Source organism: Lepidochelys kempii, chromosome 14, assembly GCF_965140285.1.
Source record: "Lepidochelys kempii isolate rLepKem1 chromosome 14, rLepKem1.hap1, whole genome shotgun sequence".
Classification (NCBI taxonomy): Eukaryota; Metazoa; Chordata; order Testudines; family Cheloniidae; genus Lepidochelys; species Lepidochelys kempii.
The window spans coordinates 340,144-358,523 of NC_136393.1; the positions used below are offsets into that span (position 1 = coordinate 340,144).

Here is an 18,380-nt window from a genome sequence, read left to right on the forward strand (position 1 = left end):
ATATGTCTGAACACTGACTGCTCTTGTTCTCTATACTGTGTCTGTCAGGGAAAATTTGCCTTTTGGAAGAAACTGCTCTAAATAATTTCCGTAACCAGCAAGTTGACTTGGAGACCCAGCCAAACATGAGACCCAAATTCAGTCTGTCCAAGGCAGATATTTACAAAGCGCTTCGTCTGCGTGGTTATGATTATGGGCCAACGTTCCAGGGACTTTTAGAATCGAACAATGAAGGTGTGTCTTTCCTATAGAAAGATAATCAAGGAAGTTGTATGACTAATGGTGTGAATGAATGTTATCCGTTTGTTAAAGTGACTGTATTTAAAGTGTCATGGAGTGGGCATGCCTATATGCATGCCAGGATAAGAATATTTTAACTGTATTGATGGAGCAGTGAGGAGGCTGGTCTCTCCTGGGCAGGGCAGGCATGCAGTGGCATTCCCAGGTATAGTTGTGTGGAGCAGAGCCTGTGCAGTTGATGAACAGAGATCTTCTTTTTCTCATTTTATCTGGCTTTGAAGCAGATATTCTCCTATCTCTGCTGGGTGAAAGAGTACTGATGGGGCTTATTCTTCTCTTCCCCAGGGAACACAGGAAAAGTCCTGTGGAATGGGAACTGGGTAACTTTCCTTGACACCTTGCTACAGATGATCATCTTGGGTGAGACCGGTCACAGCCTCCGCTTACCAACTAGAATACGCTCTGTGTGCATTGATCCGTCACTACACCAAGAGCGAGTGCACAAATACAAGGATGATACTGAAGGTAATGAATCCTCTTCCACAACTGGAATTTTCCCAGCTTCTTTATGGCTCTCCAAATGACCTGAAGCAGCTTCATCTGCCCAAAATAGTAAGAGAGACTTGTAAGACTTATGGGTTTCCAAGCCACTCTGCTATTCCTTCTACTGTGCACTTTGACAAAGGACCTACTCTCTCTGACCATATTAAACACGGCAATGCCTCTTCATATGACACTTTCAACATTTTATCTGTATGTTCTCTTCTTGCCTTGCAGCTTTTGATGTTGTTGTTGACTGTTGCCTCAATAACATCATGGCAGGAGGTGTTCGGATCTCTGGGCTCCATGCTACTGCGGCACCTCGGCGACAGCAGGAACAGAGACCTCCAACTCTGGAAAAATTTTGCTTTGTGCCCTATATTGAGAGTGATTGTTTGTCTTCAGAGGCCCATCTTCGTGCCCATTTGGAACATTGCAAAGGTAAAGGGATTTCAGTAGCACTTTATAACATGATGGTGAGCAGGTATCAAGGGCTCCCTGTGAGGTTAGAGTATGTGCCTGCACAGCCTCTTGGAATCTTTGCCTGGAGAACAAGCATGGACTTGTCTTCCTCAGTAGAAGCAGGGACAGGTCCAGATTGCTCTAGCCTTGACATGCACACTGTGGCTGTGATTCATTCCACTGACAAAAGCCAGCTGTGGCCCATTGCAGCAGAAAGTCTTCCCAAAGCAGAGTCACAGTGGAACGACTGCTGGGAGACCAACCGACTGACCAACCCAGCCCTTTGGGCACCAAGGAGATGGGCTGATTCAGCATTTCTCCAAGACATCCTCAACCGGCAGGGCTTCAAAGAAGTCCCAGCTGGAATTTTATAAGATTCCCAGAGTTGGGTGGAGGTGGGGGTATACCTCCCCTTCCACAAGGTTGCATGGCAGTTGCTGCAGTTGTCCTTGAAGGTGCACAAGGGTGTATATTAACCCTCAACACCTCTGGGAGGAGTCTAGCCCAATCACTTTTCAAATATTGGCAGGTGACTTATTACAACCCATCTTAATGCAGATTTGCTTCTTGTGCCTGCAAAGAGGGTTAGGTGCGTTTATTCATACGTTCCCACCTAAAGCACAAACATACTCTTCTGACCATAACCAAGGAGGGTACAGCTCCAGGAGGTATTGAGCACATGTGTTGGAACTGTTTTTATACTTTTGTTCCTGGAGAAATCTACTGAGGATACTCATAGCATAGCAGACTATTAAGGGGTGGGATGGAGACCCAGGGAGGACAGCCCTACCCCTTCTCCTGGAATATTTCTACAAAAGGCAAAAACCTTGTTCTTCAGGAATATTTCTGAGCCCCAGGGAAGGTGTTTCTGGCATGGCTGATCTAGCAGCGTCCAGAGACCGTGATCTTTTGTCTTCTGGGCAAGGAAACTGATCTGATATTCAAATTGTTGGTGGGATTTTTAACAAGGGTCTCTGGGAGCTCGTAGAAGTTCTTGCCAGGACTTCCCTGATTTGCATCCTTCTCATCTCTCCCCTTTTTCCTTTTTTCCCCTTCCTTTTACTCTAACTTAGTCTCTTTCTCTTTGCAATCTTGAGTACCTCCCCCACACTCCAAAAGAATCTCCCAAAACACAGGAATTTAAGTAAATCATATATAAAATAAACACGTGGCACAAACATGCCACATATTTGTCATGAGCTCTACTTCTTTGTCTTAACCCCTGTCACTAAGGGGTCACATCTGTGGGGGTTTTTTGTCTCTTGGACTGTTTTACTATGTGTTTGTACAGAGCCTACCTCAATGAGCCCTATCTTGATTGGCTGCTACCACAATACATATCAGCAATAAAAATGAGCTCCTATTTCGAAATGGTTTATGTAACTGGGTTGTATGGATTACATACTTGGACCACACAGTAACCAAGACCCATGGCTAACATTTGTGGGAAGTAATGAGTGATGCTGTCCTCCAGCAGTTCTGCTTGCCATGCTTATTTGGAACAGGAAGCCTCTACAGGACTGGAAGAAGAGGAAGACCTGTGTAAGGAACTGATTTTTCTCCTCCTCCTGTGCTCTAGGTCTGATTTGCAAATTACAGGAGAAAGTAGCATTCCATGGAGTCAAACTGGCCATCCCAGGGCTAGAGAGAGTGGGGGCCTTTGGAGAGACTGTGTCCATGCAGAAGGGCCTCCTCCACATCCTTTCTGAAATCTGTCGTCTGGAACTGAATGGAAACCTGTATTCAGAGCTAGAACAGATTGTTACTCGGGAGAAGGTGCATCTCCAGGATGATCCCCTACTCAGTGCCTTGCTAGATTCTCCTGAGCTGAAGGCTTGTGTGGATATAGCACTGGAGAACATTACCAGTCACAGGATGAAGATAGTGGAGGTTAGTTGGGACCCCAGGATGAGAAACTATAGACTGAATCTCTAAGAGGCTTTGAAATCTCAACAATTTTTCTTCTCTCGTCATAATGTGCTAACAATATCCAGGATTTTCATCTTATTCCCTCTTTCTTTCCTTGCAGGCTCTGGCAGGAGATGGACGTCTGTTCTCTCGTGTTACTGGTCTCCTAAATACTCAGCCCATGCTACAACTGGACTACACTGCCACTGACCGAGCCCCAGAAACCCTTCCGGTCGACGAAAGCCAGCTGCAGGAAACTGGTGTTTCCATTGCCCAGTGGGATCCTATCAGCCCTCCTCCTGGACACCTGACCAGTGCTGACCTGCTGGTGTGCAACTGCTCAGTGAGCATTTTTGAGAACCCAGCAGAGATTCTCTCCAACTTAACAGCCACAGTGAAAGAAGGAGGGTTTGTTTTACTGCACACCCTTCTCAAAGGAGAAACGCTTGGAGAAATCATCAGTTTCCTTACATCTCCAGATCTTCAGCAGAGAGGCCTCTTGGCTCAGGTAAACAGTTGGCCTTTCCAAACTCTTCTGATGTTTGCTCTACAGTTAGCCCTAGAGTCCACTTTGTTGCATACAGAATCTCAGGCAGTTCATTTCATTGAATGGCTGCTCCATCCTATCTTGTCCCTTCTCAGGAATGTATAGAAATATTCCTAGTCAGCAGAGATAAGTTCTGAATCCATCTGTGCTGCACAAGTAGGGAAGTCAATTCAGGTGAGTTTAGGTCAAAATTTCTTTCATAATGTATTTCAGGTGACCAGTTTTAGTTCATATGGATCTCCATATAAAAACATACTCCATCTGAAAACTAGTTGCTCTAGTCTGTTTGCTGTATTATCATGGGGGCTCTGAGTTAAAGATGCATTTGTTCTATTTTCTTCCTGCTCTTGAAATGCTGAAGGCAATGGGTTCCGCTTCTGGGAAAGCGAGAATGTGTCTCAATGCTTTGCAGGGACTCCACTGGCTAACCTCGGGTGGTGTCTGATGGGCTCCAAAGAGAGCCATGGACAAGAAGAGTATCCTTATAGCACAGCCAGGCCTTAACGAATTACAGTAGCTGTTTACATGGTGTGTCGCTCTCCCTGTGGGGGTCCCAGAATGCTTCATAAATACAGGAAGATCCTTCATCCAGTCCTGATACTTGAATGGAACATAGCAGCGACTCAGTAGTCCTCCACAACACTTCTTTTTAGGACAGGAAGTGAAAAAGAATACTATAACCCATTGAAACGGCAAATGGAAATAAGGGAGGTAAATATAATCCCTGGAGTTGGAATGTAGCTGAGACACTGATTCTTACAGCCCAACTCTCTTGCAAAAAGTCCTCTGAGATGATTAACGAGCATGAGCTTTTGTTTTGCGTTTTACCCAAAGGATGAGGGAATGTTGCAAGCTCAGAACCTTCTTTACTAAAGATTAGACTTTATCATAGCAATGTTTTTGTCAACCAGCAATATAAAGTGTGAATCTGAGTTTATAACCCAATTCTCTCCTACAATTATGGGAGGTCTGTCTTCATAGTAACAAATTCACCGAGTAAGATCCTTCCCTCATGTATACTGTCAGTCCAACTGGAATTAACAGTGCAGCATTGGATGTAGTGAATGCAGAATTTGGCATGTTGCAATTACTAGACTTCTTCAGTAATTTTTCTCTAAGCAGTTATTAAAAGGAGGTATTATGATATCAAAGGTACTCAACTGTCCTTGTGTCTGTAAGTCGCTTTTTTCCCTGTTGATTTATAACTTCCTTTAAGTCTTTTATCCTGTCAGAACCCTAGGGTGGCAAAAGGTAAGTGCCATAGCTGAGTGACACCTGGCACCTGATACCTGTGAAAGAAAATGTGGGTTTCCCAAGTGACACTCTGCATGATTTAAAGTACTCTTGAAACTTTTGAATTATTTTTTTCTGTTTCCAGTCCCTTTCATGCTCACGTCAGAATGTGCTGTAGAACTGTACGTGCCTCTGGACCTGTCACAGCTGAAGAGCATTTCATTTTCTTCTTTTGCTGCAATGTCACTTGCTTCTAGACAATACTGAAAATGTTGCAGCCACCTCCTCCTGTTCTCTGCCAGCTTCCCTTCCAGATGGAGGGACTCAGGTTGATGTGTCCACTCTACTTTTTGTTGTTGAAGATTTAATTTACTTATAACAACCAGAAGTGCTGAAAAAAGAACTCTGTATTTCTTGGCCCCAGTCCCCTGTGGTTGGGTCCTCTGATGGTGTCACTAGAGTAGATATGGGGACAGAGTAGACAACAAGGTTTGCTACGGGGATTGGTTCCTGGGTTAGTATTTCTGTGGTGTGGTGTGTAGTTGCTGGTGAGTATTTGCTTCAGGTTGGGGGGCTGTCTGTAAGCGACACCATCAGAGGACCCAACCACATCAGCCACACCATCAGAGACTCATTCACCTGCATGTCTACTAATGTGATATATGCTATCATGTGCCAGCAATGCCCCTCTGCCATGGACATTGGCCAAACCGGACAGTCCCTATGTAAAAGAATAAATGGACACAAATCGGACATCAGGAATGCTAATACACACAAGCCAGTGGGAGAACACTTCAATCTTCCTGGACATTCTAAAAACAGATTTGAAAGTAGCTATACTTGAACAAAAAAGCTTCAGAAACAGACTTCAAAGAGAAACAGCAGAATTAAAATTCATTTGCAAATTTAACACCATTAATTTGGGCTTGAATAGGGACTGGGAGTGGCTGGCTCATTACAGAAGCAGCTTTGCTTCTCCTGCAATTGACACCACCACCTCATCTGTTGTTGGGAGTGGACTACATCCACCCTGATCAGATAGGCCCTCTCAGCACTGGCTCTCCACTTGTGAGGTAACTCCCTTCTCTTCATGTGTCAGTATAGTTATGTCTGCCTTTGTGATTTTCACGCCATGCATCTGAAGAAGTGAGGCTTTTACCCACAAAAGTTTATGCTGAAATAAATCTGTTTTAGTCTTTAAGGTGCCACCGGACTCCTTGTTGTTTTTGTGGATACAGACTAACACGGCTACCCCCGATACTTGACAACAAATAAAAATGAATATCTTTGACAATTTGGGGAGCTGCTGAGGTGGAAGTAGTGACTTGTTGTGACTATTAGAAGTCCTGTGTAAAACTCTATAATAGTCTTACCATAGTTAGTATTTATCAGACTGACCTGGGGAGGAAATAACCAAGTTGATTCATAGGATCTCTGGCAAAAGCTTACCCCATGTATAGAAAGAAGAGGATAGGACCAGCTGATGATCTCCACTGAGGAGATGTTGTACACAGTAGAAGTCTAGTTTGCAATTCTAATCTTTCCTGACCATTTGCCAATAATTTTCATCTTTCTTGGCTTGGCAGGCAGAATGGGAGGATTTATTTAGCAAGACCTTGTTGAATCTGGTTGCTGTGAAGAGATCGTTTTTTGGCTCAGCCATCTTCCTGTGCCGCCAGCAGGCTTCTGCCAAGATCCCTATTTTCCTACCTGTAGAGGAGACCCATTACAAGTGGGTGGAATCTTTAAAGGTGAGCGTTCCTGTGTATGGAGTTGGCTACACGTCTCTCCTATTTCCAGGCCTTTCATACAGTAGACAAGAAGCCTTGGAAACAGGGTGTCTATGCTTCACAAAGCCCTTTCCCTGTGTATAGGGAAACCAGAGAGTTTTTTTTCAACCATCTCTTATGGAAATAAGAACCCTTTCCTTTTATATGAAGCCTAATCAGTCTGGCTGGGATTTCTCTCGTAGATGATCTTAGCTGATACATCTGAGCAGCCTGTGTGGCTGACTGCTACCAGCTGTGGGAATTCAGGAATTGTGGGCATGGTGAACTGTCTACGCCAGGAACCAGGGGGCCACAGGATCAGGTACAAAAATGCAATATTTAGTCACAATTGGAGAGGAGACTATCTTCCATCAGTTTCTTCAACACATGACAGGCAAGCAAGTAAAATGACAATTGTGGATTGAATATTTGTATTCTCTCTAGATGCCTGTTTGTTTCCAACCTGAATTCCTCCTCGGCCATCCCTCTCACAAGCCCTTCTGCCAGGGAGATGCAGAAAATCCTACAGGGAGACTTGGTGATGAATGTGTATCGTGATGGAAAGTGGGGCTCCTTCAGACACTTTCTGTTGCAGCAAGGTGACTTTTATGATCAAGGCCTGATGGTCATTTGGCAGCATTTCCTCCCACAGGTCTTAGAGTAATTTGAGGAGGTACTTTTCTTTTCTTTTACCTTTATTGGCCCAAGGATTTACTCCACTGATGTCCTGGTGGTACCTTTGGGCAATCACTATCCCAATTCCATGACAGGAGAGTGCCATGTGCCAATGTCACCACGTAGAATGAGTTATTTTGTAGTGTTCAGGTGAGATTACAGGGAGAGGAAGGTCTTGGGTGGGGCGAATGGGAGGAACTGGCTAACTACAAATGGAAAATTTCCCCTCACCCATGTGTGGCTCCTATTCCTTGTCTGTCCCATAGTATGCATGCTATTCTTGCTGCACAAGGAACCTCTTCCATCAAATGAATTGTCTTTGCCATGTTAGTGTGTGTAAAGCTCTCTCCCCTCAGAGAAGTCACTGGCTTTTCCTTGTTCTCCTGCAGCCCAGCCTCTGGAGTTGACAGACTATGCTTATGTGAATGTGCTGACTCGTGGGGACCTCTCATCCCTTCGCTGGATTGCCTCTCCACTTCGCCATTTCCACACCACCAATCCCAACATTCAACTCTGCAGGGTCTATTACGCATCTCTTAATTTCCGTGACGTTATGCTGGCTACAGGGAAGCTTTCTCAGGATGCTATCCCAGGTGAATGGGGAGATTGGGCAGTTTCCACAACTAAAATTATGTAAATAAGTTTCCAAGTGTGACAAGAATGTTCCAGTTTTACCATCACACTAGCTGTAAATCAGCCTTTTTTTCTTTGCTTATGCAAGGTTGATATTTGAAAATAAGAGGCATTTGTCTAAACCTAGAAATGGGTGCCAAGAACTCCTGAGCACTACTGCAGTGCCAATATCATTTGGCATTTATACAGTAACTGATTTAATGCTCATGGCTCACATATGAGGTGAGTTTTACCCCTTTTCATAAAAGCAGAAACTGAGTTGGAGGTGAAGTGACTTGCCCAAAACCCCAAAAGGTGTCAGTTTAAGAATTAAGATTAGAATCTGGGAGTTCCTAGCTAACAGTCCTCCACTTGTGCTATAGATAGATAGACTGCCTCTTTGGCCTTGGGCAAATCACGTCCGCGCTCTGTGCCTTGGTTTCCCCACCTATGGCAGTTGGTTGTTAGGTGACTTAACTAGAGAGTGTCCCCAACCCAGTCTAGCCACCCTAAATGTGTCTATTCTTTGCCTAAATCAGAGTCTTAGTGTGAATCCTTCTTGTCTATAGATCAAGTGACTGACTTCCAGCGTGCCCAAAGGACCTAATGTTTGAGTTCAGAGGTTTTTTCCTCAAAGATGAGGGGAAAGATCCTGCAAACAAGATGAGATTTCAGTGCAGTTTCTCAAAAGAAAGCTAGAAGCTAAAATGACAGCATTGAGAATAGAAATTGAGATTTGTGGTGGTCAGCTTTCCCTAGAGCTGTGACTGGCAGTGCTTCTCAGCTTTCTGGGGAGTTTGTGGGAAGAGAAAATAAGCCACTATGCTTAATGAGCTATGCAAGCAGGACACTAATTCCAGGATTTGGAGAGGTTTTCCATGGAGCTGGGGAGAGACCAGCATGAGGGGAACTCCAATCACAACTTCAGGGAGATCATTCTTGGTGAATATTTGACCCAGAGGATTTTACAGGAGCAATTTCATTGCAATAATTTTATCCCTTTCTCAGGTAACTGGGCTCTGCAGCAGTGCATGCTGGGAATGGAATTCTCAGGACGGGATCCCACTGGAAAACGGGTGATGGGATTGCTCCCAGCAAAAGGGCTGGCTACAGTGGTGGACTCTGACCAGAGATTTTTGTGGGAGGTGCCAGAGAACTGGTAGGTCTCTTTGTTCTGTTTTTCCCACATGTTGATAAGGCTATACCCTGCAGTTGCCTGAAAGAAACTGAAGTTTCATTTGGGGATGATTATGGGGTGAGGAAAGAGTTTAATGTAAGGAACTGTAATTGGAGATGGAATACACTCTGCTTCTTTGATGTAGCAGAACTATTGTCCTGAGCCACAGGCCTGAGCTCTTGTCTTACTGACTGTGTCTTGTATCGACTTCCTCGACTGGCCTGTGCTGTTTGCATTCTATACATCACTTTTCCCACAGACACTGGAGTCCTGTATCTTGGTATCTGTCACTACGGTAGCTAAGCATCATTATTGAACTATAGTAGATTCTGCTCTTTGCCTCTCTCTGCTGCAGTAGCTTGGGTGTATCTACACTGGGGAGAAGGTTTAGTTTTGACTATCTGTTGCTGAAAGTTTTTGCCAAAATGGTGAGACTTGCAGTATGCTCTTAAAACAGTTAAGTAAGCTGGGCTCAGTTTTACCTGCTCTGGTAGGCTGGCTTACAGTTGATGGCCCTCCACCAAGAATATTTTGTCTTTGTTGTAATGGCTTCACCCTGGGCACTGCTAGCTGCATTGTGCCAGAAGAGTCTAGCTGTATCAGTGGGTGTGAATAGAGAGATGTAGTCAGGCCCTAAACTACTTAGGACTTTTTCAAGGAACAAGAGTGGGGCCTTCAGTTGGCAGTGAAGGTTAACTGGGAGTCAATGCAGAGTATGCATGTATTCCCATTAAAGAGGCACAGTGCTGCATTTTTGTACAAATTTGGAGTCTGTGTGGTCTCCACCCTCCGTCCCAGATACAGGGAGTTGTTTCTTCCAGAACTGAAAATTCTTTATTTTCCTTTCTTTAGGACTCTGGAGGAGGCAGCCTCAGTGCCTGTGGTCTATGCCACTGCTTATTATGCTTTGGTTGTTCGAGGTGGTATGAAGAAGGGAGAGAGTATACTCATTCACTCAGGCTCCGGGGGTGTGGGCCAGGCAGCCATTGCTATTGCGCTGAGCATGGGCTGTCGTGTCTTTGCTACTGTAGGTAAGTAATGAAGTCCCATTTCTGTGACTCACCTTCTGCATGGTTTCCTACCAGTTTGTATTTCTGAGAATGCTTGGAAAAGGAGACTAATTCAGCTGCTGGCCACATGACTAAATCTGCCTGCCACAAACAAATGCATACACTTGCCATGCACAAACACCCCTACCTCTGCATGGAGCATCACTATCTTCATTTAACTACTGTAAATCAAGAGTGACTCCAACAAAGTCAGTTACAAGGGTCTGAGAAGAAAATAAAGGCCCTGTATCTTTAGATATAGTAGCTTCTCTGAAATGTGACCAAAGAAAGTGTATGACTTGGTTTGTCCCTCGCTGTAATAAAGCCATCATTAACTTGCTAACAGGAACAAGACAGTATCTATAAAACTACCCTTGTTCAAAGGATCTCCTGGTGTCAAGTCCCAGAGCTCTGTTACAGATGTCTTAGAGCTCCTCGGAGTTGCATCCTAGCGCTGTCCTGTTAGCAGAGATTTTAGCAGAGGGCAGGGGAATGTATGATGTATGAGCCAAGGAGTGCTTGTGTCTCAGGAAAATAAAATGCTCCTTTGTTGTCAGGTTCTGTTGAGAAACGCGAGTATCTCCAAACAAGATTCCCTCAGCTGGATGCTAACAGCTTTGCTAGCTCCAGAAATACCTCTTTTGAGCAACATGTACTGCGTGTCACCAATGGGAAAGGTGAGTCCAAGGAATGGTGGATGGCAGAAGGGTTGCAGAGTTAGAAAGATCATGGCTAGAACTGGTTGTATAGATAAGGAAAAGTCCCTGAGAGTGTCAGGTTCTCTGCCAGGAATGAGCATGCTAAATGCTGTTACTGCTTTCTTGTAGGGGTCAACCTGGTATTAAACTCCTTGGCAGAAGAAAAGCTCCAGGCCAGTCTACGTTGCCTTGCTAGACATGGACGCTTCTTGGAAATAGGCAAATATGATCTGTCTAACAACAGCCCACTTGGTAAGATATATTGCATCAGGAAACATCTAGCCTTAGCTGGACTATATCCATATCCCACAATATGAACGTTGTCAGAGCTTTAAAAGGCATGTGTACCAAGCAAAACCATTAACTTTGCAATGATACATTCATCACTGATCATTTATCAATTTTTTCCAACAAGTACCTTCATGCAAACTCCTGTGCCGTGATTCTTGCATGGGAGAAGCTCCCCATAAATATGTGTAAAGCCACAAAGTTATCCTTCTTAAAGTCCTCTTTTTAAAACCAACCTGTGCCATAATGCCTACAAAACACTTGACAGTGGTTAGGCCACTGGTGTGATATGACCATTGCTTATTACACAATCCTAATTATCTCTGTACAGTGTAGCTCCCCTGTATGTTTGTATCCATTTATTTCTCATCATTTATATTTGGATTTTAAGCTCTTTAGGGCAGGGATTTTCTATTCATCAGATGTTTGTACAGGGCCTACCACAGTGAGCCCCAATCAGGGCCCTCTAGGCATTACTGCAATACTAACAATAAAAAACAGGTTTATAACTATGACGGAGTTGGCGTATATGTGTTAGGTCAAGTCTTAACATCATCCTTAATGATCTTGAAGATCATTTATAAACTGTAAATAAAATGTTAATGAAACTTACCAATGATGTTAAATTAGGAGGCGCTGCAAACACAAGTGAGGACAGAAATGATCCAAAGGGACCTAGAGACATTAGAAACATGGCAGAAAATAACAATATAATTCAGCTTGGAAAAATGAAGCTAATACATCTGGGGTGAGTGGGAATCAAAATCCTGGGAAGCTGTAATGCAAAAAGAGACTTGACATGGGTTAGCAATATGATATGGCAACAAAAAGATGATGAAATTTTGGGCTGCATTGCAAAGACTTCACAGAGCAAGGAAATGATGGAGGTGTTGTGTTGATCACACCTGGAATATTCTATTCAGTTCTGGGCATCTCATTGCTACAAAGATAAGGCCAAATTGGCTGGATCTCCAAGAACAGCAACTGAAGTGGTCATGGGGCTGTAGGGACTGACGTGAGGAAAAAAAGGTCTGTTTAGCTTGGTTAAATGATTTACACTGTCCATGTGAGTCAGGGATAGAACTAAGGATAGAGAGGAATTACTTAAGGCTATAGCATAGGGTATACCCATTAGGAAAAGGGAAACCTAGACTAACTAACTATTAGGAAAAACTTCCTGGTGACGGGCTGTAGCAGGCTGTGGAATAGTTGCTTACGGGAAGTGGTGACAGCCCCATTGTTTGGATCTTTTAAAACTTGTCAAGATAAAGAACTAGAAAGTGTCCAACAGGGAAGAATCCACTGTAGAGATGGACAGGAAGATTAAAAGTGCTTTTACTTCTGTACATTCTATGATTCAGCTCTCATTAGTTGCTTCTGCTCTCAGGATAACTGATCAGCCATTTATAGTTTGTCCTGATAAAATAATGTTTGTAACTAATATCCTTGCTAGTGACTTGTGTGGGTGGAGCTTCTGGTGAACTAGTCTCTCTTCCTTACAGAGCACCCTTGCTCATGTAGTGTTAATTAAGTTGAGTAGATTTTTAGTTCTTAGGGCTTGTCTTCACCATGGGGAGATCGATGCAGCAAGGTCAATTTAGCGGGTTTAGTGAAGACCCACTAAATCGATGGCAGAACGCTCTCTGGTCGACCTTGGTACTCCACCTCTCCGAGAGGAGTAAGGGAAGTCTTGACCAGAGAGCATCTCCTGTCAACGCAGCGCAGTGAAGATACCAGGGTAAGTCGATCTAAGCTATGTCTACTCCAGCTACATGAATAATGTAGCTGGAGTAGCATAACTTAGGTCAGCTTACCTCAGTAGTGAAGACAAGCCTTTAGAAAAATAACTGCTTTATTAACTTTTTCCCTAGAATCATAGAATATCAGGGTTGGAAGGGACCTCAGGAGGTCATCTAGTCCAACCCCCTGCTCAAAGCAGGACCGATCCCCAACTAAATCATCCCAGCCAGGGCTTTGTCAAGCCTGACCTTAAAAACGTCTAAGGAAGGAGATTCCACCACTTCCCTAGGTAACGCATTCCAGTGTTTCACCACCCTCCTAGTGAAAAAGTTTTTCCTAATATCCAAGCTAAATCTCCCCCACTGCAACTTGAGACCATTACTCCTTGTCCTGTCATCCGCTACCATTGAGAATAGTCTAGATCCATCCTCTTTGGAACCCCCTTTCAGGTAGTTGAAAGCATCCATCAAATCCCCCCTCATTCATCTGTAGACTAAACAATCCCAGTTCCCTCAGCCTCTCCTCATAAGTCATGTGTTCCAGTCCCCTACTCATTTTTGTTGCTCTCTTCTGGATGTTTTCCAATTTTTCCACATCCTTCTTGTAGTGTGGGGCCCAAAACTGGACACCGTACTCCAGATGAGGCCTCACCAATGTCGAATAGAGGGGAACGATCACGTCCCTCGATCTGCTGGCAGTGCCCCTACTTCTACATCCCAAAATGCCATTGGCCTTCTTGGCAACAAGGGCACACTGTTGACTCATAGCCAGCTTCTCGTCCACTGTAACCCCTAGGTCCTTTTCTGCAGAACTGCTGCCTAGCCATGCAGTCCCTAGTCTGTAGCAGTGCATTGGATTCTTCCATCCTAAGTGCAGGACTCTGCACTTGTCCTTGTTGAACCTCATCAGATTTCTTTTGGCCCAATCCTCCAATTTGTCTAGGTCCCTCTGTATCCTATCCCTACCCTCCAACGTATCTACCACTCCTCCCAGTTTAGTTTGTCTGCAAACTTGTTGAGGGTGCAATCCACACCATCCTCCAGATCATTTATGAAGATATTGAACAAAACCGGCCCCAGGACTGACCCTTGGGGCACTCCACTTGATACTGGCTGCCAACTAGACATGAAGCCATTGATCACTACCCGTTGAGCCCGACAATCTAGCCAACTTTCTACCCACTTTATAGTGCATTCATCCAGCCCATACTTCTTTAACTTGCTGACAAGAATACTGTGGGAGACCGTGTCAAAAGCTTTGCTAAAGTCAAGGAACAACACGTCCACTGCTTTCCCTTCATCCACAGAGCCAGTTATCTCGTCATAGAAGGCAATTAGATTAGTCAGGCATGACTTGCCCTTGGTGAATCCATGCTGACTGTTCTTGATCACTTTCCTCTCCTATAAGTGCTTCAGAATTGATTCCTTGAGCACCTGCTCCATGATTTTGCTTTGTGACTGTCCCTGTTGCTTTGTAACTGTTATGCCCTATACTCACACATCTCTGACTAGCATGGAGACAAGCAAATGGTTTTGGAAGCTAAGAAATTTAATTTGACAAGAAACTGCAGCAGTATGGTGTGCTAACCATGTTTCTTCCTCTAGGAATGGCCCTTTTCCTGAAGAATGTAGCATTTCATGGAATCCTGCTAGATGCCATATTTGAAGAGGGAAACCAGGAGTGGGAGGAAGTGTCAGACCTGCTGAAGACCGGTATAAGAGATGGTGTGGTAAAACCCCTGAGGACTACGATCTTCAACAGAGAGGAGGTAGAAGCTGCCTTCAGGTTCATGGCACAAGGAAAACACATTGGCAAAGTTATGATCAAGGTAATGACACCTGTAGGCCTTGGCTTCTCTTCTACATCTGTCATCCTGACCCAGGAATCCTGTGTGTATGAACTGCATACAGAAAAATGGGCTATGTGTAGTGAGGTTGAAATTCCCTAACTAGAGCAGCATAGCTGGGAAGGAGAGAGAGAAGGAATCCATTAACCCCATAGCTCACAATATTGCCAACTCAGCCAGTTGACACATCTAATGCTCTAGAGCCCTTGGTTCTGGATCCAAAGAGGTGTGACCTATTTCCTCTTCTACTTAATTGTTGTTGTCTGACTGTTGGAAGGTCCAAGAGGAAGAGAAGGAATTTTCTGTGAGGGAGATTGAGCCTGTCAGACTCGCCGCCATCTCCCGAACTTCCTGCCCACCTACAAAGTCCTACATCATTACAGGAGGCCTAGGTGGCTTTGGTCTGGAATTGGCTCAGTGGCTGGTTGAAAGAGGCGCTCAGAAGCTTGTACTGACATCTCGTTCTGGCATACGATCTGGTAAGAGGATAACCTAAAATAAGGGGTGGGGAGAATGGAGACCAGGAGTTGTGGTCTCATGATTGTGCCCATAGTTAATGTTTCAGATTGTAGTCCGCTAACAAAAATTTGAGGCACAAAGTAGAGCTCACTTCCCATGTCCCTCTGATCATCCAGTTTCCTGGACCAGCACACTGTCCCATCTGTTTCCTTTCCCTCTCCCTTTAAACATGCTATAGTCTCCAGTATTCCAAGATAAATCTCTTGACCCGGCCTCCTCTTCCATCTTGTACATCATCTCTTGCGTTTCCTTTGCCTTTGAATTTCTTCAGTGGACTTTCTCCTTTTGCTGCCTATGCTTCTTCGTTAATACATGCTCTCAGCCTCACATATTACATAAAAACAGCCATACTGGGTCAGACCAAAAGTCCATCTAGCCCAGTATCCTGTCTTCCGACAGTGGCCAATGCCAGGTGCCCCAGAGGGAATGAACAGGTAAATCATCAAGTGATCCATTCCCTGTTGCCCATTCCCAACTTCGGCAAACAGAGGCTAGGGACACCATCCTTGCCCATCCTGGCTAATAGCCATTGAATTTATCTAGTTCTTTTTTGAACTCTGTTATAGTCTTGACCTTCACAACATCCTCTGGCAGAGTTCCACAGGTTGACTGTGCATTGTGTGAAGAAATACTTCCTTTTGTTTGTTTGTTAAACCTGCTGCCTATTAATTTCATTTGGTAACCCCTAGTTCTTGTGTTATGAGAAGGAATAAATAACACTTATTTTTTTTTTTTTCTCCACACCAGTCATGATTTTATAGACCTCAATCATATCCCCCCTTAGTCGTCTCTTTTTCAAGATGAAAAGTCCCAGTCTTATTAATCTCTTCCCATACGGAAGCCGTTCCATATCCCTAAATCATTTTTGTTGCCCTTTTCTAATTCCTATTATTATTATTTTTGAGATGAGGCTACCGCACCTGCATGCAGTATTCAAGATGTGGGCATACCATGGATTTATATAAAGGCAATATGAGATTTTCTGTCTTATTTATCCCTTTCTTAAGTATTCCCAACATTCTGTTTTCTTTTTTGACTGCCGCTGCACATTGAGTGGAGGTTTTCAGAAAACTATCCACAATGACTCCAAGATCTCTTTCTTGAGTGGTAACAGCTAATTTGGACCTCATCATTTTATATGTATAGTTGGGATTATGTTTTCCAATGTGCATTACTTTGCATTTATCAACATTGAATTTCATCTGCCATTTTGTTGCCCCGTCATCCAGTTTTGAGAGATCCTTTTGTAGCTCTTTGCAGTCTGCATGGGACTTAACTATCTTGAGTAGTTTTGTATCATCTGCAAATTTTGACACCTCACTGTTTTTACCCCTTTTTTCCAGACCATTTATGAATATGTTGAATAGGACTTGTCCCAGTACAGAGCCCTGGGAGACACCACTATTTACCTCTCCCCGTTCTGAAAACTGACCATTTATTCCTACCCTTTGTTTCCTGTCTTTTAACCAGTTACCAGTCCATGAGAGGACCTTCCCTCTTATCCCATGACCGCTTACTTTGCTTAAGAGCCTTTGGTGAGGGACCTTGTCAAAGGCTTTCTGAAAATTTAAGTACACTGTATCCACTGGATCCACGTGCTTGTTGACCCCCCCTCAAAGAATTCTAGCAGATTGGTGAGGCATGATTTCCTTTTACAAAAACTCTGTTGATTCTTCCCCAACAAGTTATATTCATCGATGTGTCTGACAATTTTGTTCTTTACTATAGTTTCAACCAGTTTGCCTGGTACTGAAGTCACGCTTACCGGCCTGTAATTACCAGGATCGCCTCTGGAGCCGTTTTTAAAAATTGGCGTCACATTAGCTATCCTTCAGTTATTTGGAACAGAAGCTGATTTAAATGATAGGTTACAGACTACAGTTAGTAGTTTTGCAATTTCACATTTGAGTTCCTTCAGAACTCTTGGATGAATATCATCTGGTCCTGGTGATTTATTACTGTTTAGTTTATCAATTTGTTCTAAAACCTCCTCTAATGACACCTCAGTCTGGGACAGTTCCTCAGATTTGTCACCTAAAAAGAATGGCTCAGGTTTGGGAATCTCCCTCACATCCTCAACCATGAAGACCGATACAAAGAATTCATTTAGCTTCTCCGCAATGGGTTTATCGTCCTCAAGTGCTCCTTTAGCATCTCGATTGTCCTGTGGCCCTCTGGTTGTTTAGCAGAAAGCCTGATTCTGATATACTTAAAAGGGTGCCCTGTACAATCTGGCTTCTACCTTTCCACTCTACTGAAACTGTCTTTACTCAAGTCCCCAATGACTCCTTCCTTTACAAAGTCTCCCTATCCTCCATCTAGAGATTCTCATGAAAGTAGATGGGAATCTGGGAGGCAGTGACCATGAGTTAGTTGAGTTCAGGATCCTGACACAGTGAAGAAAGGTAAGCAGCAGGATTCGGACCCTGGACTTCAGGAAAGCAGACTTCGACTCCCTCAGGGAACAGATGGGTAGGATCCCCTGGGGGACTAACATGAAGGGGAAAGGAGTCCAGGAGAGCTGGCTGTATTTCAAGGAATCCCTGTTGAGGTTACAGGGACAAACCATCCCGATGTGTCGAAAGAATAGTAAATATGGCAGGCGACCAGCTTGGCTTAACAGTGAAATCCTAGCGGATCTTAAACATAAAAAAGAAGCTTACAAGAAGTGGAAGGTTAGACATACGACCAGGGAGGAGTATAAAAATATTGCTCGGGCATGTAGGAATGAAATCAGGAGGGCCAAATCGTACCTGGAGCTGCAGCTAGCGAGTGATGTCAAGAGTAACAAGAAGGGTTTCTTCAGGTATGTTGGCAACAAGAAGAAAGCCAAGGAAAGTGTGGGCCCCTTAATGAATGAGGGAGGCAACCTAGTGACAGAGGATGTGGAAAAAGCTAATGTACTCAATGCTTTTTTTGCCTCTGTCTTCACAAATAAGGTCAGCTCCCAGACTGCTGCGCTGGGCATCACAACATGGGGAATAGATGGCCAGCCCTCTGTGGAGAAAGAGGTGGTATGGGACTATTTAGAAAAGCTGGACGTGCACAAGTCCATGGGGCCGGACAAGTTGCATCCG

The 18,380-nt window shown here is 44.1% G+C and overlaps 1 protein-coding gene across 1 annotated transcript in view; it reads left to right on the top strand.

Moving 5' to 3' along the window:
- Window positions 1-18,380, top strand: part of FASN (fatty acid synthase) — a 91,059-nt gene that overhangs the window by 42,784 nt on the left and 29,895 nt on the right. The window contains exons 19-33 of the mRNA XM_073311577.2: window positions 49-234; window positions 586-765; window positions 1,018-1,221; window positions 2,822-3,132; window positions 3,272-3,658; window positions 6,517-6,681; window positions 6,903-7,021; window positions 7,144-7,298; window positions 7,764-7,967; window positions 8,995-9,145; window positions 10,016-10,194; window positions 10,770-10,889; window positions 11,040-11,162; window positions 14,543-14,766; window positions 15,062-15,263. Coding sequence (XP_073167678.1) covers window positions 49-234; window positions 586-765; window positions 1,018-1,221; window positions 2,822-3,132; window positions 3,272-3,658; window positions 6,517-6,681; window positions 6,903-7,021; window positions 7,144-7,298; window positions 7,764-7,967; window positions 8,995-9,145; window positions 10,016-10,194; window positions 10,770-10,889; window positions 11,040-11,162; window positions 14,543-14,766; window positions 15,062-15,263 — 2,910 coding nt within the window. The remainder of the gene's footprint in view (window positions 1-48; window positions 235-585; window positions 766-1,017; window positions 1,222-2,821; window positions 3,133-3,271; window positions 3,659-6,516; window positions 6,682-6,902; window positions 7,022-7,143; window positions 7,299-7,763; window positions 7,968-8,994; window positions 9,146-10,015; window positions 10,195-10,769; window positions 10,890-11,039; window positions 11,163-14,542; window positions 14,767-15,061; window positions 15,264-18,380) is intronic.